The 27,421-nt window shown below is 37.9% G+C and overlaps 1 protein-coding gene across 3 annotated transcripts in view; it reads left to right on the top strand.

The window, feature by feature from the left end:
* IL1RAP (interleukin 1 receptor accessory protein) overlaps positions 1–27,421 on the top strand; it is a 148,132-nt gene that overhangs the window by 83,190 nt on the left and 37,521 nt on the right. For all 3 annotated transcript variants that reach the window (XM_055407931.2, XM_055407923.2, XM_088838270.1), the window contains exons 3-4: positions 14,465–14,750; positions 19,165–19,351. In XM_055407931.2, coding sequence (XP_055263906.2) covers positions 14,494–14,750; positions 19,165–19,351 — 444 coding nt within the window. In that variant the 5' untranslated portion in view covers positions 14,465–14,493. The remainder of the gene's footprint in view (positions 1–14,464; positions 14,751–19,164; positions 19,352–27,421) is intronic.

Genomic DNA, 27,421 nt, shown 5'->3' with positions numbered 1-27,421 from the left:
TATACCAGGAGTAAAGAAAAACAAAAATTGATGCAAGTGTAGTATAAATTATCTTTTTTAATTGGTTTTTATAGGCAGAAGTCATGCATGACATGGGGCAGATAACTAGGAATCTGGAAGATTTCATCCAGCCTCTGCTCCTAACTCAGTCTTTATTTCAGGCATTCCCTCACCCCTCTGGTCCCAGAGTCTAGTCAGTATAACGTGTCCTGGAACGGGATGATTTGTAATCTTCCAGCTCCAATGCATAGTGGTTTTCTTCGAAGCACAGTAAGTTAGAAGTGTCTTAAACATTCAGAAACTTGACCGTGATTTAGTCTTGGCATTTATCTTTCAAAGACCCTGTTCCTCCCTTTGGAAGCTGACACTGTTCTCTAGATGAGGAACCACTGGGAGCCCAGCCACTGGGAAACCTGTACCTTTTGAATTCTTCCTGTACCCTCCATCATCATTCAAACGTAGACATTTCCCAGACCCTTAATGCTCAGCTTTGTTTCTTGCTTCACCTGATTTTCTTTCAGAATCTTTTGTTTTCTGCCTGTCACTACCAGCTTTCAAGAAAAATCTACATGCTTGACACATTATTAAAATTGAATGAGACTGCACTTGCATTTTATAGGTGACGCCTCTCTTAAATGCACTGGGAGGATTGTAACCCAAGTCTCTTCTTCTGGCAGGTGATGAAGATCTCAAACACCCTTTTACCCCAGGCAATTTCCTGAGAATTTATGGGGAGATTGCTGGCAAAGCTCACATGATGCTTTTTTTTTTTTTCCTTCAGCTTTGTAGTTGTTTATAAAATATGATTGCCAATCTTGACGCATGGGAATCATATAGCTTTTAATTAAAAATTGAAGGCCTCTGATGTACTTTGCACTGAGCATGCCTCCCTGAACCCACAACTGGGATGTAAGATGTGAGGAGGGAGGGTATAGAGTCCAGTTGAGTATACGGAAGGCTTTGCATTTCCATCACAGGGAAAAGTGATCGCTTGGCTATCATTGCTAATTAGGAAGTAGGTTTATGCTTAGCCTGCTTTCTACATTTTAAGACTCGAGTCTTAGTTTTGGATTTTCTGTCCTGACTCTGGTAAAATGCAATAAAAGCTTGAAAACAAATGCGTGTAGTATTTTTCCCTGCTATCTTTCCAGTTTTTATTTCCCTCATCTGTGAAAATCAACATAATAATTTTAGAGGCATCCAAGCATGTGATATTTTCATGCGTGATCTTTTTTTTCCCCCTGTCAGCAGTTCCACGAGGTAGCAACTTTTATTTGGTCCCTGAGGTAGGAACTTTCATTAGCTTCATACTTTGCTTCATGTGTTATTACATATGAGGAAACTGGGGTACTAAATCTTTCTTTCCAAGTGCCACGCTTATGGGCAGTGCTGTCACTTGTTTTAATATCAGCCTCAACGATAAGACCCATATGTCACCTGTAAAATGAGCGGGAGAATTGGGTGGCTTTATTATGCAGAACACATGTAGCGCTCCCTCCTGTGCTCCACTACTACCCTTTTCTGTTTCAGTCTTCCTGGATTGGCTTTCTTGCCCATTTCAACCTCTGTTTTCTAGGAGAATATGCTATTGTACTATTTACATTGATAATACCAACTGGGAATGTTTGCACAGATCTGTATTTCACCAGAATGATGGAGTAGAAAGAACATGACACGTGCCTTGAAAGAAAAAAGTTTCTATGCTTGCCCGTGAGCTCTGAGTCATTCATCAAGTTAGCTCTCTGGGCTTAGCTACTTCATATGTAAAATGGGAGGGTTGTTCTAGATGTTTCAAAAACTCCCTTGTAGTCTAACACTCTCAAACACCATGTTAGAGGGGAGTCCTCATAGGTTAAATGTTAACGATATTTGTTGGGCTATATTTAGTTTGAAATTATCCATATTCTGTTTGGAATCAAGAAAGAGAGGAATATAATATTAAGAATAGTGAGGACTACTGAAGAGCTCTCTTGTTGAACACGTTAAAAAGATTTGTCTGTTTAGTCTTAAAACCAGCCTTCTTTGACACATAGGAATATTTACTTTACTTACACATGCCCCCATGGCTAGCATGTAGCAGAATAAGGATTCAAACTGGAATTGACAGGCTCCAGAGACTCCACAGGTGGCTCAATGGTGAAGAATTCACCTACCAATGCAGGAGATTCAGGAGATTGAGTTTGATCCCTGGGTAAGAAAGATCCCCAGGAGAAGGAAATGGCAATACACTCCAGTATTCTTGCCTGGAGAATGCCTGGATGGAGGAGCCTGTCCATGGTGTCACAGAGTCAGAAATGACTGAGAAAGCACATGCAGAGGCTCTACAGGGAAAGCCATGTCAGGATATGAGATCAGTTTGGTCCCTCCCCACCTCTATCCTATATAATTAGCCCATTTCTCAGGTATGTCTTTTATCTTCTCTTAGCTTCATTCACCTCATCTGTGAAATGGGGGTATTACCAGATTTCCTCCTGGAATAGAAGGATACAACCAAATCTAAGACCCATGTGTTTTGGGATTCTATGATGATGTCCAAAATGACATTACTTCCAATACTGAGGGCCTACTTCTTGAATGGAAATTTGAAAGCAAAGACCTTGCTTTTTTGCTACATTTTGTTTATATCCCCTAGAACTCATAGGATCCAAGCAAATATTGAGTAATAATGAAAATAAAGAGAGTGAAGGCTGCTTATTTTATGTGAATAGTAATTGGATATTTACATCTTAATCATGGATTAGAAAAAATTGCTTGGGGGAAAATCATAAAAACCAGCTAATGACTGCTTAGAGTTTCCCTAGTGTACTGTGTCACACTTGACATAAGCCAGTTTATTTATTGTCACAACAGCCCTGCAAAGAAAATCATTTCCTTCAGCCACATGAGGATGCTCATTACAGTGATTTTTTTTTTTTTAAAGAAAATAATGGAACCATGGTAAAGAGGCAGCACACCCATAATCCATTCTTTAGCCTGCTCACCCCTGCTGCCACTTTGATGAGAGAAGCAGAGCCTTTTCTAGGCGGCTGTTAAGATAATAATGCTTTTCCATATTCCTCCTTATTATACACAGCAGCAGGAAGGGCAGCTATGGGCCTTTCTTGGACATTAACTCATGATGATGAAGGGTCTCTTTGTTGGTGCTCCAAACACCAGTTGGGGGATGACTTGATGGAGACCAAGAGTGAGCCTAGAGACCTTCAGCAGCTCCTTTAGACCTGGGAAATGTAAACATTTCTAGAGCACCAGCGTTTTTTCTCAAGTCCTCTGTCTCAAGGAAAGCTCTGTAGAAAGTGACACTCATGTTCACAGACTGGGAGCGAAACAGCCACATGGCAGGTATTGAATAAAAATCAAACTGTGCAGAGACCCTAGAGTGCTGGTGCTGTAACAATCATTAGACTTCGAAAGATAACTCTCTGATTCTTCAGATGGTTTGATTTTGTAACTGTAAGTTTCACCTACTTTGGTGTATGTTTTAGATCTAAACATCGCTGATTTGGTTGTTTTCAACCAATTGTGAGATTTCATTGTCCTTTTTCACCTCTTATTTTTATTTTCATGTTCGCCTGGTAATGACTTTCTCTACTTTTTTGTTGTTGTTTTAATTGTAAGGACTACCACTTCTAATTGATATAAAATAGCAGCCTTTAGGTCAGTATAAAGATAAGTGCTCAATGTGTCAAGGAAGAGATATACTATCTGAAATAATACTTTTTCTAGCAGCAAACTCTAAACTGCAAAACTGAAGCTGTAACTTGTAGATCCTCACCCTCTCCCAACTCACTTTCTGAATTTGGCATTCTTTTCTTATCTGGCAAATCTTATCCTCTTGGAGCTAGTTTTTTTTTTTTCCAAATTACTCAATAAAGAAAATTCCCTTCTTTGGTGGGAGTAAGGTATGTCTAGTTATCTGGTCCAGGAAAGCCCTCTGCCAGTTATTAGCTGAGTATTATTGAACAGTACAAGCATCCTGAGATGTGTGATGGGGGCTCACAGCCTCTCCAACTTTCCTCCCCCATCAGGAACTTGTCTCTCTGCTTGTGATGGCTTAGTTGACAACTATTAAATTTCAGCAACATTTTCTAGACCTTTGAGTAGCTCTGCTCAGAATAAAAATTATCTAAGTTTTAATCATCTTTTTTTTCACTTAAATCATGCTCTAGGAAATGTAGTTTATAGATTTTGTTTTTTGAAAACTGGTGGTTTATAATAAGACACTGCTAAAAAAAAAATATCTGGATGGTTTAATTTTTTTTTATCCCCCCACCGAGGAACAAAAGAGAATATATTTTTAAATGTAAATGTTAATCGGAGTCATAGACTCACGGGGTGGATAAAACCTCAGAAATAGTTCAACAACCTACTTATTATAAGAGATGAAATAGGACATTGTTGTCAATTAGGATAATGATCAACTGTGAATAGGAAGATTCAAAATAAATTAATACTTCCATAGAAATCACCTAGGGATCTTGCCAAACTGTAGATTCTGATATCATGAGTGTAAGTGGGGCCTGGAAGTCTGCAATTCTGACAAATTCCCAAGGGGTGCTAATGAGATACTAGTCATGGACCACACTTCTAGTAGCAAGGATATTAAAAGATACATATTTCTTATGTAAAATCTAGAGGTAGAATATTCAGGTTGAAGAAACATCTCCATACGTCATTCAAGGCCCCGTCTCCTCTCACTTTTACCTTCCTCCATCTTTAGGTGTGGCCTTTATTCTTATGGTCAATAAGGTGGTTTCAGCTATCACTTTCATGTTTCCAGCAGCAAGATGGAAGAAGTAGGATGGTAGCAAAGCCCAGGAAACAGCCAGTATGTCAATGTTTCTCAAGGCAACTTTCTGAAATTTCCCACATGACGATTTATTTCACACATATTCCATTGGCCAGAACTTAGTCCCCTGACTGTCCAGGTGAGAGTGAAGCTGGAAAATGTAGCCTTTATTCTGAATGGCTGTATGCCCAAGTGGAAATTCCCAAATGCTAAAAAAAGAAGGGTGCAGGGACATGGTAGATGAGATAGGTTTAACAGTTTCTGCCACAGACCTGGAGAGAAGAATCATTTTCCACAGGTCACATAAAGAATGGCAGTCTACATATGAATTGCAACTGGTACATGTATAGAGCTTTATAGTTTCTGTAGTACTTTTTATCCCCACCTCACTCTGTTTTTCTTAAGAACTCTGTACTATTATAATCTTCATGTTTTGGATGTGGAAACTGAGGTTCATTATAGTTGAATGACTTACCCTGCCTATCTTTTTTAAAAGTTCATACTTCTGACTCTCTTCTCTCCCCAACTCCCTCATTCTTGATCCCTCTTATGAAATTTGGTGTTTTTCTTTGTTTCATTGGCTTATTACCTTCCAATGTACTCTATGCTTTTCTTACTTAGCATGTTTATTGTCAGTCTCCCTATGTGAGAAGGTGTACTCTGTGAGACCTTTATTTCATTCACCAATGAATTCTAAGTACCTGCTTCAGTACTTGGCCTAGGTGGCGCTAGTGGTAAAGAAGCTGCCTGCCAATGCAGGAGACATAAGAGACTCAGGTTCCATCCCTGGGTCGGGAAGATTCCCGAAGGAGGGCATAGCAATCTACTCCAGCATTCTTGCTGGAGAATCCCATGGACAGAGGAGCCTGATGGGCTACATACAGTACATACAGTTGCAAAGAGTCAGGCATGACTGAAGTGACATGCACACGCAGGACGGATTGCTCAGTAGTTATTTTTAATTGATTTAATACAGTCAGTGGGCATTAAAGTCTTCTGAATCATGTTTGTTAACCCCGATGTTAATGCTCTGTGCTACATGTCTTCTCTCTCAGGGCTCCTGCTAAGGGTTTTGTGTCTGACACTTCTCTATCTTACCTCAGAGACTTGCCCACACTTAATTTGTTGATTTACTTCTTGTCTTCATGTCACTCACCCAGTGTTGCTTCCCAACCTAACCAGCTTGCTCACACCTTAGATTCTCTCTGGATCACAGTACCAGGGTAATATATCTTGAGGAGCCAAGTATACTCCTAGAAAAACAAAACTATTCAAAATTACCAAGATGGTTGTAAAACCAGCCTTCCATTAGACTGAGTCTCAGCCCTCAGACGTAGGACTACTAGAACAGGCTGGTGGAGTTTTTAAGGTGAATTCATCTACGTCACATTCCAAGATGGGATGTTAAAAGGGCCTGGTTCTCATCTAAACTCAATCTCAGGATTGTTATTTCTTCCTGCACCATGAATATACTATACTATACTACACTACACTATATGATACTATACTACACTACACAGCTATACTATATTGATATAATGACTACAGTCCTGCTTAGAAGCCTGTTTTAATAGTTGGTTCATTCATTCTATCAAGTATTTTCTTTTAATTAATTTTGTGTCTATGTCTTTCTCTTTCCAAGATTATTAACCTCTTGCTGGATAAAGACCCCCTCAGATTTATCATGCAGATCCAGCTAATATGTACTGAGCTCTTTACATATCCCTAGACCTCAGCTTTCCATACAGCACTATACAATAGGCATATGACACATGAATCTGAGGGGGAAGCATTTTGTCCAAGGTTGTAAGTAAGTGGCACAGGGCAAATAATTACATATAGACATTAATTCCACCTTAGTTCTTCCAATATTTAAAACTCCCCCCCCCCCCCGCATTTTTTTTGCTCCTGTACTTGAGCTTCTTGATTTCTTAAATTTACATTCTCTTTACTGTAGCACCCAACACAACAGGCTTCCAGTAAATATTTAATAAATACAAATATATGAGTAGCTTTCCTGTGGGAAATATCTTGCTTTGTATGTGTGAACATAGCTTTGGAACAAGCCTCCCAGAGCTATGTTCAGGCAGCTTTTATTTGTGCTACCACTCAGGCAAAAGTAAGTCAATTAATCTTTCTGTCTTCGTTTCCTGGCATGTAATGTGGGAATGGGCATGAAAGCCCAAGAGGGTGTTGTGAGATTAATTAGTTAAAATGTATACCCTGCTATATAAATGCTAATTGCTGTCAGGAGCGTGGGTTGGATTTTCCAGTGACTTGGCTTTGCACATTCCCATTAGTCCTCTGTGCCACCAAGCCCCAGCCTTAAGAAATCCTTTGACTGAGGGAAATGATGACTTTATAGTCCTCCCATGTTGACGGGCTAACTTAGAGAGGACTTCCACTATGGAGTACACTGGATGAGAAGGGACATTTTAAACAAAAAGGTAATTCTCTGTGCCAGTAAGTCATTAAATTCCCTTTCTGTTACTAGAGGTACATCTATTTGCATAACAGCCATTTCCCCAGTATCTTCTTTTCCTGGTGCCTGCAGTGAATCATATAATTAATTTGGTATTGCATGACACTCCAGCCCATTGTCATAGATTTTATTTTTATTTGTTCATTGAATAATTTAAAAATCTCTGACAAAGTTCCCTCAGGTGACTGGCTCGGGAAAGTTAAAGAACTCACAGAACTAATTTCAAATAGGTAAATGCCCCAAAGAAAAAACTGAATAATAATATCATTTTTACTAATGCTTACAAATACTAATATGTGTGTTTTTGGTCCCTATTGTAAAGGAGTCTGATTCACTCTATAGATATACTTATTTGACCCATGAAATATTCTGTAAGGGAGATATATTGCAGATATAAGATGTCTTTTCCCCTTGACACTGTATTGCATTTAATTTGGTTGAAAAGCTATTCAGTGAATAAAACAGAAATTTTTGTTAACCTGTGTTTAAATTTTAGTATGTAAGGGTCTTTAACATATGATGTTTTAAAAATAAGTCTGTTTGCTCTTGATTTATTATTATATTATGAAAGAAAAATTCTGCCTTCCTTTATTAGTCAATACTACTTGCTATAACAAATTAATGTCCTACATCTCAGTGGCTTAATTGATAGAGATTTGGCTTAACTTTTTGAAAGTGAGACGCTTTCAAAGCTTTCCTGAGAAGCTCTGCTTTGACTGATGGCAGGAATCCAGGCTCTTTCCATGTTGTCATGCTGCACTTTTCACAAATTTCTGGTCTTCAAGGACTCCATGGAAGGGCAAGAGAAAGCACCAAAGATTATGCTGGGAGTTTCAAGTTGTACAGTATTTCTGGTCCCTTACTAGCCGGAACCAAGTCACATGGTCCCAACCCAACTGCCAAGAATGTACAGGTTTCATATGGGCCAAGACGAGAGAACAGAACAAATGAACATTTACCCAGTCTCTGCCACGGTCTGCCCCAGTGAACACCAAAATTCCATTTCAAACTTTGTTCTAAATTTGTCTGCCTGAGTACATGCTTCTGGTTTTGACGTCTCTTTTTCCATTTCCCTTTCACAATTAGCATTCTCTTATCTTTACAAAAAAAAATCCACCAGTCACTTATCATCTGTCTTGCTATTAATTATTGTTCGGGGTCATAAAGACTTCTTAGGGCTGGGACTTCTGCGGCAGCCCAGTGGTTAAGACTTCGCCTTCCAGTGCACTGGGTGTGGGTTGGGTCCCTGGTATGGGGGCTAAGATCCCACATGCCTCACAGCCAAAAATCTAAAACATAAAACAGAAGCAATATTGTAACAGGTTCAATAAAGACTTTTTAAATGGTCCACATTAAAACAAAACAAAGCAAAAGTCCCTAGCCAAAAATAACAATTAAAAAAAAGATGTGGGATTAATTTAAATTATGTGGGATCTTAGTTCATCATGTGGGATCTTAGTTCTCTGACCAGGCATTAAACCTGCAACCCCTGCAATGGAAATAGGGAGTCTTAACCATTGGACCACCAAAGAAATTCCTAACTAGTATCTTTTGGTAACTATTTTTATACTTTTCAATTGCCCTTCAGCATAATTGTTCACTGTGATAATCTAATCAGATGACCCATCAGTTACAGTTTTTTTTCTTTATTGGGGATCTCCATTTTTCTTCTATCTATACTGATTTACCACCAAATCCTAACGTATAGCTGCTTTCCTAGGATGTTCTGCATTGTTATCCTGGGAATCCCTTCCCCTTTCCCTTTTGTTGGATCCCCCTACTCCTTTATCTCATTTTTTCCTCTTGTTTTTTCTCTCATTTTTTTGGACACAAATTCCCCAGAAGCTTCTTGAAAAATTACTGAGTCTTTACGTGTCTGAAAATGTCACTTTCACATGTAATTTTTTTGTTGGGTTTAAGATTCAAGATTGATAATACATTTCTGTAAGATGCACTGAGTTATTATCTTCTAGTTTCTAGTATTGTTTTTGAGAGTTGCAGTCATTCTGATTCCTAATCTTCCTGCGACTGCTGCTGCTGCTGCTAAGTTGCTTCAGTCGTGTCCGACTCTGTGCGACCCCATAGGCGGCAGCCCACCAGGCTCCACCGTCCCTGGGATTCTCCAGGCAAGAACACTGGAGTGGGTTGCCATTTTTTTTCTCCAGTGCATGAAAGTGAAAGTGAAGGTGCTCAGTCATGTCTGACTCTTCGTGACCCCATGGACTGCAGCCTACCAGGCTCCTCTGTCCATGGGATTTTCCAGGCAAGAATACTGGAGTGGGGTGCCATTGCCTTCTCCCCTAGTCTTCCTAATATGTGACTATTTTTTTCTCTTTCTTACTTGACAGTAGTTTATATAATCTTTTCTTTTTTCAGTTTTAAAAACTATTTTTGTGGTACAAGTCTCTTTTCATTCACAGTGCGGGAGCAATTGACAGCTCTTTTTAATTTAGAAGGTTATGTACTTTAGTTCTGAGATTTGTTTTTGCTTTGAATTATTCAATTGAGAGTTTTCTCTTTTTTTTTCTTTTGGGGATTCTATTAAGGAGATGTTAAGACAGTGTCAGACTTTATTTTGGGGGGCTCCAAAATCACTGCAGATGGTGACTGCAGCCATGAAATTAAAAGACACTTACTCCTTGAGAGGAAAGCTATGACCAACCTAGATAGCATATTAAAAAACAGAGACATTACTTTGCCAACAAAGGTCCGTCTAGTCAAGGCTGTGGTTTTTCCCTTGGTCATGTATGGATGTGAGAGTTGAACCGTGAAGAAAGCTGAGCACCGAAGAATTGATGTGGTGTTGGAGAAGGCTCTTGAGAGTTCCTTGGACTGCAAGGAGATCCAACCAGTCCATCCTCAAGGAGATCAGTCTTGGGTGTTCATTGGAAGCACTGATGCTGAAGCTGAAACTCCAATACTTTGGCCATCTCATGTGAAGAGTTGACTCTTTGGAAAAGACTCTGATGCTGGGAGGGATAGGGGGCAGGAGGACAAGGGGACGACAGAGGATGAGATGGCTGTATGGCATCACCGACTCGATGGACATGAGTTTGGGTAAACTCCAGATGTTGGTGATGGACAGGGAGGCCCGGTGTGCTGCGATTCATGGGGTTGCAAAAAGTCAGACAGGACTGAGTGATTGAACTGAACTAAACTGCAAGACTCCTGGACTAGTCTTGTAACTTTCTTGTCTATTTTCTATTTATTTTTCTTTGTATTCTACTCTTTAGAAAATTCTCAATTTCAACTTCCAAAAAAACTGTTTATTAAAATTACCTCTCTTCAATCATGTTTTTAATTTTAATGAGCTTTTTGTTTTTCTCTGAATATTCCTTTGTTGTATCATCCTGTTCTCACTTGATGAATGTAGAAGTTTCCTTATCTCTCTGAGGATATTAATGATAGTTTGTTTTCAAAGATTTCTTTTACTTGAATAATTTTGGTTTTATCAATTTTTTTTTACAATGTTTCTTTGGGTGTTACTGTTAATAGTAGAGATTTTCTCAGATGTCTCCTAGGGCTGTTCGTATTTAAGAAGAAGTGATTAGGAAGCTGATTAGAAATTCCAAGTGTGTGTGGGGGGGTTTGTTAATCTTGAGCTTTTTATGTTAAATGATATGGCTGTACAAGTTGTTTAAAAAAATTCTTTCTTAGTAAGATTGTTAGATCTTTCCTCTGAAAGTAGTCAGGTTTCCTAGAGAAGATTCATTCATTCTCCCGCCTGGAGTGTAAAGGCTGTTTACACTCTCCTGGCTGTTCCAATCCTTGGAGCTCAGTGAGAAAGGTTACTGAGTGCTAGGAGAGTGGGGTTGGAACAAAAAATGTCACTTTTTGACATAGCCTTCATCCATTTCTCCTTATTTTACTATTTCATATATGTGCTTATTTTTAAGGTATGTGGTTGCATTTGCCAGGGTAATATCAATTATTCATATTGGTAATCAGTTCAGTTCAGTTCAGTCGCTCAGTCGTGTCCGACTCTCCGCGACCCCATGAATCACAGCACGCCAGGCCTCCCTGTCCATCACCAACTCCCGGAGTTCACTCAAACTCATGTCCACAGAGTCGGTGATGCCATCCAGCCATCTCATTCTCGGTCGTCCCCTTCTCCTCCCGCCCCCAACCTTTCCCAGCATCAGAGTCTTTTCCAGTGAGTCAACTCGTTGCATGAGGTGGCCAAAGTATTGCAGTTTCAGCTTTAGCATCAGTCCTTCCAATGAACACCCATAAGCAATCCTAATTCTCTCTGACTTAAAATAGTAAAGTTTTGCCATATGCCATCTATATCAAGGGAAATAAGCTAAAGGAGTCTCAATGTCTATGCTTTCATATTTGCTAAGGCAGAAGAAAAGGAAGCATAGTGAAATATACTCTGGCTCTTTAAACACTCACCACAGGTGACACTTGGTATATCATTTTGGCCAAAGTGAGTCACATGGCATCCTCTTATTTCAGAAGGACATAAAAGTACCATCTTACAATATGCCTAGGTAGAGAACCCAGAAATATTGGGTGTTAAGGTAGTTGTGATTACTTATCTTGATACTGACAGTTTCTCCTCCTGATGTTTTTTGCATTCTACACATCTATTTCTGCTTCATTGACTATGCCAAAGCCTTTGACTGTGTCGATCACAATAAACTGTGGAACATTCTGAAAGAGATGGGAATACCAGACCACCTGACCTGCCTCTTGAGAAACCTGTATGCAGGTCAGGAAGCAACAGTTAGAACTGGACATGGAACAACAGACTGGTTCCAAATAGGAAAAGGTGTACGTCAAGGTTGTATATTGTCACCCTGCTTATTTAACTTATATGCAGAGTACATCATGAGGAATGCTGGGCTGGAAGAAGCACAAGCTGGAATCAAGATTGCTGGGAGAAATATCAATAACCTCAGATATGCAGATGACACCACCCTTATGGCAGAAAGTGAAGAGGAACTCAAAAGCCTCTTGATGAAAGTGAAAGAGGAGAGTGAAAAGGTTGGCTTGAAGCTCAACATTCAGAAAACAAAGATCATGGCATCTGGTCCCATCACTTCATGGCAAATAGATGGGGAAACAGTGGAAACAGTGTCAGACTTTATTTTTTTGGGCTCCAAAATCACTGCAGATGCTGATTGCAGCCATGAAATTAAAAGACGCTTGCTCCTTAGAAGGAAAGTTATGACCAACTTTGATAGTATATTAAAAAGCAAAGACATTACTTTGCCAACCAAGGTCTGTCTAGTCAAGGCAATGGTTTTTCCCGTGGTCATGTATGGATGTGAGAGTTGGACTGGGAAGGAAGCTGATCGCCGAAGAATTGATGCTTTTGAACTGTGGTATTGGAGAAGACTCTTGGGAGTCCCTTGGACTGCAGGGAGATCCAACCAGTCCATTCTAAAGGAGATCAATCCTGGATGTTCATTGGAAGGACTGATGCTAAAGCTGAAACTCCAATACTTTGGCCACCTCATGCGACGAGTTGACTCACTGGAAAAGACTCTGATGCTGGGAAAGGTTGGGGGCGGGAGGAGAAGGGGACGACGGAGAATGAGATGGCTGGATGGCATCACCGACTCTGTGGACATGAGTTTGAGTGTACTCCGGGAGTTGGTGATGGACAGGGAAGCCTGGCGTGCTGTAGTTCATGGGGTCACGGAGAGTCGGACACGACTGAGCGACTGAACTGAACTGAACTGAACCTTGCATATTGGTTTGTTCTCTAGCTTTCTTCTCCTCATTTAGGACTTTTCATTTAAATGGGCCAAACTGGTCACCATTTTGTCCATTATGGTATTGCTATTTTCTTTTCTCTTATTATTGCTGTTACTTAGGATAATGCCTTGAAAAATTAGTTTTAGTGAAGTTTCATTAAGGGATGAAATTAGATGCATGTATTCAATCTGACTTACTTATTTGAAAAAAAAAAAGAAAAAAAAATGGTGGATAAAATTTCCTATAAACTAAATGACCTAATTCTACAACTTTGCAGTGTGAATGAAAATATATTTAAAGAACATTATATTTTTAATTAAAATATTTTAATATCAATTTGTCTTAATGTGAACAAAGTGTTGGTCTTTCCAGTTCTTTTTTTGTATATTCTATTTTAAAAAGTGTTTCTAAATGAAGCATTACAGCTGTAAACAGTACTCATTTGTTGAGTCTTAGAAAAGTCAGTTTGTTAAATTTCCCGGAGATCTATTATTTATTTAGAGATTTATCACTTACTTACAAAACATTTTGCAAGTCATAAATCTTCAAATTCTTTGCTTTTATCAGCATTAGTCACTGTTAGTTGTTTTATTAGCTATCTGTTACCCCCAAGATGTTGCCTAACAAATGATCACAAACCTCTTTTAATTTATTACTCATGTATTATTGCTCATGAGTCTGTAATTTGTCTGGGCAGTTCTAGTAAGATAAGTTCAACTCAGTTGATGCAAGCTGGCCCTGCTCTTGCATCTTTGATCAGCTGTGAAAAGGTCTGACAGTTCTGCTTTTGTAGGGTGTAGCTACCAGCAAGGTGCCTAAGCTCTACCCAATGTATCTCCTTTTTACTAGAAAGCTTTCCTGTGTACTGCAGTCAGTCTGATATGTGCAACAAGTGTAAAGTATATTGAATTTTGAAGATTTATTACAAAAAAGAATGTAAGTATAAAATATTAATATTTGTGATGTTTTAGGTGTATCAAGTTTAATAAAATATAAAAATTAATTTTACCTGCTTCTTTTTATTTCTTTAATGTGGCAATCAAGACATCTAAAACTAAATATGTGGCAGGTATTTTACTGCTATTGGACAGTGAAGATCTAGACCCCAAATTCAGAGACCAGGGCAGAACTAGGAGGTTTCTCTTTTCAGTTATGATCTTATTCTTAGAATTGCCTTTGTCCGCAGAGAAGTGAAAGAGCACATGATTTCTTGTCCAGGTGAGATTCTCCCTTATACTTTGTTGCGTTCAACAGGATCAAACTATCAGATCACACTGTTATCCAAGAGATAGTCAAAAGATGATGAAGGAATGAGAGGAAATAATCTCTTCACAGCACAGCTGTCTATTATAGGCATTCATTAGAAAGAGGCTAATTAATATGAGCAGAGAAGAGGGTCCTGAAAAAGGCTGAGGGTATCCTAAAGAGAAGGTATGTTCTTTGGAGGTGAGATGATTCAGCTGCCTTTTCTTTCTTTTTGATTATTCCAGAACGCTGCGATGACTGGGGACTAGATACCATGAGGCAGATTCAAGTGTATGAAGATGAACCAGCTCGTATCAAGTGCCCACTCTTTGAACACTTCTTGAAATATAACTACAGCACAGCCCATTCAGCAGGCCTTACTCTCATCTGGTATTGGACAAGGCAGGACCGGGACCTGGAGGAGCCAATTAACTTCCGCCTCCCAGAGAACCGCATTAGTAAGGAGAAAGACGTGCTCTGGTTCCGGCCCACGCTTCTCAATGACACGGGAAACTATACCTGCATGCTAAGGTAGGCTGACCCTTGTGATGTCTTTCCCTTTTTGCTTTTGTTCCTGAACCCTTATCCAAATGATGTGAAGCTGGGGAGGAGAAGAAGGAAGCATTTATCCAGAAAGAGTTATTCTTCACCTCATTGGCTTAGCTGAGATTAGCTGAAAGAGATGTGCAGAGAAAAAGGTTGAGCTTTGGAGAACATTCTTCATTGGTGGTTCCTTTTCCTTGACACTGGAATCTACTTCTACTCTTGAGTCACTTGGAGATGTATCTGTTTCCCTAGACAGTGAACAGGACTGGAAGTAGAACCCATTCATGTCTGGTATTCTTGGCAGTTTTTTAAGTGCCTAGCACAGAATAAGGGCTTCTTTGGTGGATCAGCTGGTAAAGAATCCACCTGCAATGCGGGAGACCTGGGTTTGATCCCTGGGTTGGAAAGATTCCCTAGAGAAGGGAACAGCTACCCACTCCAGTATTTTGGCCTGGAGAATTCCATGGAATGTATAGTCCATGGGGTCATAAAGAGTCGGACACAACTGAGCAAAAGCCTCAGCATGCCACAGATGAAAGAATATTTGAGAAGCATCAAATGCACTTAAAACAATGCTTTTCAAACTTTTCACCAAAATTTCCGTATAAAGCAAATGAACACCAGATCTCTGGGAATCTAAGAATATAATCCAAAGCATTCTACCATTACTGCAAAATTTATTACAAACCCACTTTTTTTTCTTCTGAAAGTTCATGTAGATTCTGCATTTTACTTCATAGTATACCAATTTTTCTTTTACAACAGATTAGTATTGTTTTTGCTCTGAAAAAAATCTTGAAAAAACTGAGGTTCCTCTGAAAAGTTACCATTTTAAGGCTTAGTTCTTTGACTCCTTGAGGTCCCCTTTTAGCTTTCAGGCTTTACTTTGTTTTATAAAACTCCCATCTAGGTTATGGATATTTTAAAACATTGTTTCCTACCATTTAATAAACACATTGGTTTTCCTAGGCTTCCATTACAAAATATTGCAGATTGGTGGCTTAAACAATGGAAATATGATTTCTTATTGTTCTAGAGGCTGGAATTCCCAGATCAAGGTGCCAGCGTGTTTGTTTCATTCATCTCTGCTTGGCTTGTAGAGGGACATCTTTTCTTCAGGTCTTAGCATCTTTTCCCCCTATGTCTTCCGTGTCCCAGTCCTCTCTTCTTTTAAGAGCATCAGTTATACTGGATTAGGGTCCACCCATATCAACTTGCTTTGACTTAATTTCAAGACCTATCTCCAAATACAGTCTCATTCTGAAGTATTCAACTTCAACATATGGATTTGGGGTGGAGGACACAACCTAGCCCATAATAGTAGAGCTGGATGATATAACAATAACAGAAGAATATGTAATCCCACACCTTTTGAATGTTCTTTGTCTCTCATGGATGTTAACTGTTCTCTGATGGAGAACAATAACTATATTTTGATAAATTTAGCCAATGTTGTGATTTACTGAAAAAGCACTTCTTTATCACAAAAAAAGCCCACATATTAATCAATGTGACCTTGAAAGTCTCTTGTTACCTCTTAAGTCCATTGAGGCTTTCACCCCTTCTATTTCACTTTATTGGATTGAACTCTAGACTGGGGTTTAGACTTCCAAGGAGCTCATGTGTCCGTTGTTTATGTTCTAACACAGCTTTGGTATCTATACCCACAAAAATGAAAAAGTTGGCCTAAATGTTCTTTGAGCCCCTTATTATCTTTGACAATTAATAATCTAGTAATATTCCATACATGGACCTCAGCAAATACCTGGGAACAGGTTGTCAGTAGCTTTCTGGTTGACCTTTGTCTTGCTATGCATTCTAGTGTTTCAGTCCCTCTATTTCTTTTTCCTCTCCAACCTACTACTTCTCTAGAGCTCTCTCTCAAACATTTTCAGCCTTCTTTTCATTATAGGAGCAGGGCTCATGATCCTCAAGGTCTGAGTATACCTTTACTCTTATTTATAAGTTTCCAGATTGCCATCTCTTCAATTCACCTTCTGCATGTCTTCTACATCTCTAAAGAAAATTTGAATTGAACTTATCTGGTGGGGGCATCAGAAGCCTCCTGTAATCCTGTGGCAATTCTTAAACTGAGAATGACCTTAAGCTGAACCATGTGAAATCATAGGCTTGATGTCATTAACACCATGAAGCTCAGGTTCATCCTCTATGATTTTGCTGCTTTTATTCTTGCTTCAGTACCTCTATTAAGATAACATTCATATTTGACTTATGAAGCTGGAAAAGTTAGTCTAACCATTGTTCATCACTTTATTTTTATAGTCAGAAAATGTGTCTTATTAAGCTGAAGTTTACCTTCTGTAATGTCCACCTATGGAATACTTTTTCTTCTTGGATTGAACTCTAGACTGGGCTTTAGACTTCCAAGGAGCTCATGTGTCCATTGTTTATGTTCTAACACAGCTTTGGTATCTATACCCACAAAATGAAAAATTTGGCCTAAATGTTCTTTGAGCCCCTTATTATCTTTGACAGTTAATAATCTAGTAACATTCTTCTTGGAAGGCCTTTTGTTATTTATAGGCAAAGATCATGCTTGCTACTCACCCTTTCTACCTTATTACCATTGTCATAAGTCATCTTTAAATGCTCTTTCCTCCCATCTTGGGAAGGGTAATAAATTCTCCCACACCTTCCTTTGGATTTAGTTGTAGTTCATGAGTTACTGAGTATATAAGATGTTTTAAATATTTAGAGAAATCACAAAAGAGGGTGAACAATTAATGACCCATTTATATATCACCCTAAAAAATCACTTATTGTTATTATCTATGTTCTTTTCAATGTTTTACTATATGTAATACAATTTTGTATCTACCCCATGTAGCTAACAAATATTTATTCAGTGCCAACTGAAAATTTAGGTATTGTGCTAGATGCAAGAAATAAAACACATATGGCCATGCCATGTGATAAATTCAACCAAGGAATTGTCTGACATGCTGAGAGGATGAAAGTCTTAATTTAAATATAGGGTGACATAAACCTCTGAGTGAAAGCTAGGGTGATGGGAGAAGAAGAACCCTCCAGGCAGATGAAATAACTTATATAAACATTAAAAACATAAATACAGTTCCCCAGCCATCTTATGCATTTGTTAGTTTTTCCCTTCATGCTTGATTTATATGTGTGTGTGTGTGTGTGTGTGTGTGTACAACTTTGGATGGTTGTACCATTATTTTTTTACAGGCTTCCTTTTCACATGTGTTTCTACTTATTTTAATATCTTCCTTGCTGATACAGCAAAGGATGGACATTTTTGATCATGTGCTCCCTCTGTTCTCACTTTTCCTACTTCTGTCATGTGAAAAAATCTCCAGAAATAGGGTGACTAGGGCAAAGGTTAAGGCTTTTAAAAATACTTTTGGAAACATTTCTTTTCCAAAACTTGTTTATACCATTATCAATCATGAGTTAATATGCTGTTCTTACCTTTTCCTTTCCAGTACTAGTGTTATTAAGAGTGTTTTAAGGGTAAAATTAAACATTTTATATCCCAGGTGACTTAGTGGTAAAGAATCCACCGGCTGATGCAGGAAACATAGGAGATGCAGGTTTGATCTCTGGGTTGGGAGAAATCCCCTGGAGGAGGGGGAACAACCCACTCCTGCATTCTTGCCTAGAAAAATCCTGTGGACCAAGAAGCCTGGTGAGCTGTGATTCATGGGGTCACAAAGAGTTGGACACAACTGAGCATGAAAGACTGAAGGTAGGAGGCAGGAGAAGAAGGGGGCGACAGAGGACAAGATGGTTGGATGGCATCATCGACTCAATGGACATGAGTTTGAACAAGCTCTGGGAGATGGTGAAAGACAGGCAAGCCTGGAGTACTCCACTCTACGGGGGTCACAAAGAGTCGGACACGACTGAGCCACTGAACAATAGATATATATGTGTGTGTATATATATATATATATATAAATACATATGAAAGTGGAAGGTGCTCAGTTGTGTCCGATTCTTTGTGACCCCTTGGACTACACAGTTCATGGAATTCTCTAGCCTAGAATACTGGAGTGGGTAGCCTTTCCCTTCTCCAGGGGATCTTCCCAATCCAGGGATGGAACCCAGGTCTCCAGCGTTGCAGGTGGATTCCTTCCCAGCTGAGCCACAGGGGAAGCCCATAAATCCATACACACACACACGTGTGTATTTAGGAGTATATCTAAAAATGTAAGTAGTTTATCAATAGTAGTTAATTGTCTTTATTTTGTTATATCAATTGTTCTAGGAAATACCTCCATAACACATTTTATTGTTACATGAACTTAATATATAAAGTCTCAGTACATAGCAGTACTTCACTTTGCTCTTTTCAATGTGTTTCCAGCATGAAAACAAATGAAACTGCCCGTTCACTGCATATTTTTCTTTTCAGGAATACCACCTATTGCAGCAAAGTTGCATTTCCTCTGGAAGTGGTTCAAAAAGATAACTGCTTCAATTCTCCCATGAAACTTCCAGTGCATAAACTGTATTTAGAATATGGTGTTCAGAAGATCTCTTGTCCAAACATAGATGGATTTTTTCCTTCTAATATCAAACCAAACATCACTTGGTATATGGTAAGCAAACTAGAGGTCATTTATCCTCTCTAAAACAATAATGACTATTTGTTGAATTCAATTAATATAGAAACAGATTTTTCTCATCATAATTTCTTCCTTAATAAGTTTACACAAATCTTTTACTGCTTCCTCACTTTGTACCATTTTAAAGGAAGTGGTGGAGACTTTACCTCAACTCACTATGTCTTAAATTATAATCTCTGGGCTACCAGAACTATCTTATTTCTACTAACTTCTTATGAAATACAATTTGAGAAATATTGCCAACTTCTACTCACTGCTGAGTGAAGTCAGAAGCTTCACCAGAAATTCCTCTGGTGAATTTCTACTCTTTAGTTAATCAGTACTGTATTTAATACTTGTATGTGTTTTCATGGTTGCCCTCTTTTGTGGGCACATTCAATCTGTGATCTATTTGACATCTGAAACCTTAGAAAAATATTTAATCAAAAATGAAAGTTTTGGGAGATGGCATTTGTGGCAGCAGCATAATTTTCTTATCTCTTCAAATGTCTGCCTGAGCCAAATCCCCAAACTCCTGAACAACATTTAAAACAAAACTCAATGACAAGTTATCCATAAGAATCACTTTCAGTAAAGCAAGTGATATAATAACTAATATGACCGATATAGATTCAGTGTCTATAGAGAAGGAAGCAAATGGAAATGGAAATAATATGGTATCTTGTAGGCTCTAGAACATGAGAATCCCCAAAAGGCCAGTGGATGAATTTGAGAATAGCAGTTGAAATTGGGAAGGGTTTTGCCCTCTATAGAGGGTAGGTCTGAAAAGCCTATACCTAGACATTCTGAAGGAATTGAAATAGTTTTTGTGCTTCAGAACTCTGTAAAACAACCACTCACACTGAGGAAAAGCTGCTGGGAGTAAGATCAAAGTAAACAGGGTCAGGGCAATGTAGAGGATGGAAAGAGAACTGGCTGAGAATGGAAGAGCAGAACAGAATCAGGAAACCTCAAAAGTATAGTTTTGAAGAAGGATCCCTGTGAAGTTGAGAACTTCAACTAAATCCTAAAGCTCAGGAAAAGCTAGTTTTACATAATAATGAGCAACAAAAATAATCAAGAAACTGCTCTGGCAGTTCAGTGGTTAAGAGTTTGCCTTCCAGAGCAAGAGGTGAAGGTTCCATCCCTGGTTGGGGAGCTAAGATCCCACATGGCTCATGTCCAAAAAATCAAAACATAAAACAGAAACAATATTGTAACAAATTCAATAAAGACTTTAAACATGATCCACATAAAAAAAGTCTTTACAAAAAGAAGAATCAAGGTAAAATCCCATTGAAAGCTATAAGAAAAAAAGGAGAAGAAGAAGCAGAATAACATTTCTATAGAAAAAATGAATGTATGCAAGAAGGACATATTTGTAACTTGTTTCAAAAATTGGCAAAAAGTCACTAAGAAGTGATGAAAGATGAGAAAGAATAACAAATAAGAATAAAGTATTCCAGAAATTATATAACTCAATCAAAGCTTAGAAAAAATAATGTAAAAAATAATGCTAAACTAAAAGGAACATAACAAAAATGAACACAATAAATAATACCTGAAGATTAAAAAAATGGAAGATAGAAAATTTTGATCAAAAAATGATTAATAAAAATAGAAAGGTTAGAATGGATATACCAATATCATGTAAGCTGTAAGATGATTGATATTATGAGATATAAAGACTTTTTAGAATAATAAAAGGGTGAACTTATCAAGAAGGCATAAAAATAAGAAAAAATATAAATGCTTGGTAACAGTGTTTCAAAATATATAAAGGAAAAGGTGAAAAAAATTAAAAGAAGAAACAGGCAATTCTATAATCCTAGTTGATAACTTAGTATCTGTCTCTGTTTAAGTCATTAATGAAATGACTTAGGGAGCCAAATTTAATAGTTTTTCATTGGCCAAAGATGGAATAATTTGAACTTTAGTAAGGATATTAACAGGTTGCATCTCATGAATTAAGTCTAAAATGCATAAATTTATAGTGATATTTCAAAATATGCCTGCATTTGGATGTTAATAGGAAATAAAAGCATTATCTTGAAAACTGGTAAATAGGAAAAAAAAAATCAAGATTTTATTCTGCTTTTTCTATAAGAAATGTACACTGAATAATGAAATAATGCAGGGAAGTATATTTTTATGACAGTATAAAGTCACTTTGCAAACCACAATGAATTACTAACTCTAAGCATTATACATCAATGAGTGTTACTATCATAAGAAGAGAAACACCCATATTCCTTTTAATGAAAGAATACAGTTTTACCTGTATTTGTGCCAAATGGGTTAAATCTGAGTCTGATAAAACCTTTGGCTCCTGCTGCCATTTTTCAGGAAATACAGAGAACAGAGGAATGTATTGATCTGCACCGTGAGTTTGCAGTCAGCAAAATCTAAATAGTGAGAAGCTCTATAGGCCAAATGTTTTATGTTTGTCAACAGATAAATTGCCAAAAAAAAGAAGCATAGAGTGGGAATGAACAGATTAAAAAAAGCAAAATACATTTAAAATGCTTTAGTGATTGAGACTATAATATCTAAGGATACACATATGAATAATAAAATTGTAAATGAAAACAAGGAGTGATTTCACTATGCAAAAACAGTTGCTACTTTGGGAGGTAGTAAAGAAGGACTGATGCTAAAGCTGAAACTCCAATAATTTGGCCACCTCATGCAGCGAGTTGACTCACTGGAAAAGAGTCTGATGCTAGGAGGGATTGGGGGTGGGAGGAGACGGGGACAACAGAGAATGAGATGGCTGGATGGCATCACCGACTCTATGGACATGAGTTTGAGTGAACTCCGGGAGTTGGTGATGGACAGGGAGGCCTGGCGTGCTGTGATTCATGGGGTCACAAAGAGTTGGACACGACTAAGTGACTGAACTGAACTGAACTGAAAGAAGGTCCAGTTGACATGGAGCATGTGAGCACATTCAAAACTGACTGTCAATGTTCTATTCCTGGACCTGAGTGGTGATTATAAAAGTATTTGCTTTACACTAATTCATTAACTGATACATATATTTTGAGTGTTTTTCATATATACTTTATTCTGTAATCAATACAAGAAAAGGAGACAGGAAAGGGAGGGGAGGTGGAGAAGACTGATTTAAGATACATAACAACCAGTTGCAATCTATGGACCTTAAGTGGATCATGGTTTATTCAAAAAAATTTGTAAAACAAGTTAGGAGAAAGTCAGGGAACTATAAACACAGACAGAATGTTGATGACTCGATGAATTACTATTACTTTCTAAATTACGATAATGGTAATGTAGTTATGTTTGCAGAAAGGATCTTGTCATTTAGAGGTACACACAGAAATATTTATGAATTAAATTGTATAATGTCTGTGATCTGTTTTGAAATAATATTGGGATGGAGTGAGTAGACATAGATGAAACAAGACATAGCTTGAACTGGTTACTTTTGACACTAGATACGGGTAAAGGGATCACTGTATATTATCTCTATGATTGTACTTTTCCATGGTAAAAAGGATTAAAAGAATTATATTAACAATTTTACATTAATAAGTATATCTTCCAGTTTAAAAGAATATATTCATCTATTTTTCCTTAGTAAGGTCTCTCATTTCTAATGAGACCCTATTCACTTTCTGTATATTTTGAATACTTTATTGTCTGAATAAATAATTTTACTTTTATACATATTCTATTATTTTCTCCTCTTTTTCCTCACCTGGAACATCCCTTTGCCTGGAACATCATCTTTTTCTCCTTTAGAACAGATGAAATTCTACACCTTCACAAAATGTTCCCTATTCTTTCCAGTTGAAATAATTTTCCCTCACATACCCTTATATAGTTATTTATTTGTGACTACTTCAGTGTTATTTTTAGCTTCCTTTATTGTTTTATAGTCATTTATTCATGCATATATTCAACACCTGCTTGTTGAACATCAGCTGTATTCAATGCAATATTCTGGCAGTCTGGGGAGGACACGGTAATGAATGTGATATATGCCCTCCTCAGCATCGTTTCAAAGGATTTCAGTTTAATTCAAGAAAGTTTATAAATAAGAATTCCTATTCTTATCAAAAAGTAGAATTATGAGTTCTATAAGAGAATTTATTATTGGTTTTAAAAAGAGAGGTTTACATATAGGCATTCTATGAGCTTGACTGTTTCTTGAGGGCAAAATTGTGCCATATCCATCTCTGTATCTCCGATAATTCCCAGATCTCTGGCTTTTCTGATTTGACGAGTGTCAGTGCTATTAATCAAGATATGAAATAGCAGAGGAGGAACAGATTTGGGGGACAAGTAATGAATTTAGATCCTGTCATATGAGTTGGACTCATCCGTGTGACATCTAGATGGCAGTGGCTAATAGTGGCTTCATGTGTATGGGTCTGGAGCTTATTGAAAAAGAACTCAAAGCTGGAGGCAGAGAAATGGATGCATTTATATGATACTTGAAGCCCTTAAAGTAGATAAAGTGAGAAAAGGGCTAAGATACATACAAATCTGGAGGGAACGTTCATGGGGTGAATGAAACCTGAAAGCCTGGAAAGGAGACTAAGAAATAAAATCATGACCATAGCAGATACCCAACAATGTGCAGGTGACTAAAGAAGATAACCAGTAACCACCCATCCTTTCTATTCTCTGATTATGAAAAAACCTGCTATTGATGTGTGTTACACTGCCTTTCATTTCTTTACATTTTGGTAATTGATCGACAGCTTTACTCCTAAGAGTGCTTCCATTCTGGGAATAAAATCAAATTTCTTGGTAACTGCATTCTCCAATCACTGTGTAGCAATGCTGCTACTTTTTTCTTGTTTATTTTGCTTTCTACTTTCAGTTGTCACTCCCTGCATCCACCAAGGTATCTTGGCCCTCCTACAATAGTCCTCTTTGTTGTTGCCAACTGAATTCCTTACCTTGACATCGTAGAAATTGTCTCTCTTAGTAATACAAATAACTCTATAATAGTTAAAAGACACATTCATCAATTCCAACAAATTTGCTTCCCTGTTAGCGGAAGGATGAAAGCTAATGAATTGAAAAAGAAAACTAATGTTTCTTTCATTTTACTCAACATTCAAAAAACTAAGATCATGGCATCCAGTCCCATCATTTCATGGCAAATAGATGGGGAAACAACGGGAACAGTGAAAGACTTTATTTTCTTGGGTTTCAAAATCACAGCAGATTGTAACTGCAGCCATGAAATTAAAAGATGCTTGCTCCTTGGAAGAAAAGCTATGACAAATCTACACAGCATATTAAAAAGCAGAGACATTACTTTGCCAACAAAGGTCCATCTAGTCAAAGCTATGTTTTTTCCAGTACTCACATATGGATGTGAGAGTTGGACCATAAAGAAAGCTGAGCACTAAAGAATTGATGCTTTTGAACTGTGGTGTTGGAGAAGACTCTTGAGAGTCCCCTGGACTGCAAGGAGATCAAGCCAGTCAATCCTAAAGGAAATCAGCCCTGAATATTCATTGGAAGGACTGGTGCTGAAGTTGAAACTCCAATACTTCAGCCACCTGATGTGAAGAATTGACTCATTGGAACACACCTTGATGCTGGGAAAGATTGAAAGCAGGAGAAGAAGGGGACGACAGAGAATGAGATGATTGGATGTCATCACCGACTCAATGGACATGAGCTTGAGCATGCTCTGGGAGTTGGTGATGGACAGGGAAGCCTGGCGTGCTGTAAATACATGGGGTCGCAAAGAGTCAGACACGACTGAGTGACTGAACTGAGCTGAACTGAACTGAATATTTCTTTCATTCCACTAGGGCAATACACTGTGCTATGTACTGTAAATATCATCATACATAATACTCATCACGATCCTTCAAGGTAGATATTATCCTTATGTAGATTAGGAAATGGATGTTTGCAGATACAAATAATAATCACTAACATTTATTGAGCACAAGAATTCTAAATGCTTTAATAATTTCACTCAGTTATCTCAATTCAAAATAGACTCTATTTTCTCCATTTGATAGTCAAGGAAACTAAAGTGTAGAGTGGTTAAGTGATTTGTCCAAGATTCAACACTATGCAATCTGTATCAAGAGCCCAGACTTTCACATTATCTTATATAAGCTACTCAAAGCAATCCAGCTGATAAGATGAGAATCTGGAATTGCAGGCCAGTTCTATGTGGTTCCAAACCCTGTGCTCTTCAGAAAGGCCACAGAGAAAGTTGGTCCAGTCTTCACTTCTGGGACAAAGAGCACTTTGAAGGAGAGGACTATCTTTGAACACAGATTGGGTTGTAGACTGGACTGTGAGACATAAGGAAACCTATGAAAAGAGGACCCTGGGAAATCAGAAGGTACTCAGAAAAACTGAGATTGGAGGGAATAGAAAATCCAACATTTCTGTCTTGGAGTCTTAGGGAAATGGGGCAGGATTTTGCTTTCTTCCTCCACATGTCTTCCCATCTTTCCTCGTCTTCTGCATGGCACGGTTTTCTTCATCCAGGGCCCAGAATTCACAGTTCTCTCATTCAACAGTCTTGTGAGTGAAATTGATGTTCAGTAAATGTTGAGTAAGCCAGTATTTGTAACTAACCTGAAAAGCAAACTGCAGTTTGTAAGTCATTTATTGAATTTCAAATAGCCAGCTTCTTAAAGAACTTCTGAAACACATGTATATAAATTGGAGGCTGCCTGTTTATTCACAGAGCCTACCAGATATATAGTGGTCATGACACAGGTAAGTATGATCTTGTTGTTTTCACTATTATTGTTTAATGTTTTGGACACATGAGCTTTAAAATAAGACAAGTCATTTTGACGTTCATATTAATGGATTGTTACTCTTCCTTTTTATAATTGTGTATTTGAATTTTTTTTCCCCAAAGACATTTTATGAAAACAAAGTCAGTGTTCCCTTTCTTCCTGAGGATTGGAGAGACCACTTTATTGAATGCTTTGGGTATTACATTTATAGCAGCTACTGAAATGCTCTCAATTGCTATTTAACAGTATAGATACCATTCTGGATATCAATTTTCAAAAAAAATCTTGTTGTCTGTGTCCTTAGTATAATCATTAAAATTGGCATTTTATATCCACCTTTAATTTTCAGTATGAAATTCATCGCAATTGGTTGGATACTGTTTAGAAACCTGTCAGGGAATAGGAAAATCTTTGGCAAGTGCCATCAGTAAAGCACATTTCTGAAACACTGCCAGAGTTGGCCTTCTTGTTGGCATAGCACATATTATCAGGAAGTTAGTGCAAGGTCTATGTAATAGATGTAATTTTTAAAGTGCTCATTTCAATTTGATCTGACAACTTATTTTGGTTGGTTCTTTTATCTCTTTGCTTTCCCTACAGTTCCTATATAGTGATATTTAACTTTTGGTTTAAAGGAAGTATGGTTTCCCAGGTGGTTCAGTGGTAAAGAATCTACCTGCCAATGCAGGAAATGCAGGAGACATGGGTTTGATCCTTGTGTCGGGAAGATCCTCTGGAAGAGGAAATGGCAACCCACTCCAGTATTGTTGCCTAGAAAATCCCATAGACAGAGGAGCCTGGTAGGCTACAGTCTGTGTAGTCGCAGAGTCTGACACAACTTAGCATAGTACAGCAGTTAGTCTATTATATAAAGAAAGTATGTATCATATTTTCTTTCCAAATTATACCTATTTAATTCCATGCAGAAGAACCTAGCAGGCTACAGTCCATGGGATCTCAGAGTTGGGCACAACTATGTGACTGACCACACACATACACACAATTCCATATATCCATATATACACACAGAATTTTACATATAGTTTTAGAGCTTCTGAGGACCTAAAGGTTCATCTTTTAAACTTAAACTCAGTTCAAATATCTGTGATTCCTTCAGGGTGAATTAGGCTGGATGAATCACCCACTCTATGTTTTCATGGCACTTAATTTATATCTCATCTTTGTTACTGTAATGATTGCATTCCTCTCTTCTGTATGAAGTAGTCTCTCCTCTCTTTTGCTTTCCCTTGATTATCAAGCACATATCACAAAACTGAGTCAATGTACTTTGTATTTAGGAATTAAT

This window comes from Moschus berezovskii, chromosome 1 (assembly GCF_049115385.1).
Source record: "Moschus berezovskii isolate FMDL1 chromosome 1, NW_MosBer_1.0, whole genome shotgun sequence".
Classification (NCBI taxonomy): Eukaryota; Metazoa; Chordata; class Mammalia; order Artiodactyla; family Moschidae; genus Moschus; species Moschus berezovskii.
Note: the sequence above shows the minus strand (reverse complement) of the source record. Positions and strands in the feature narration are given on the sequence as shown.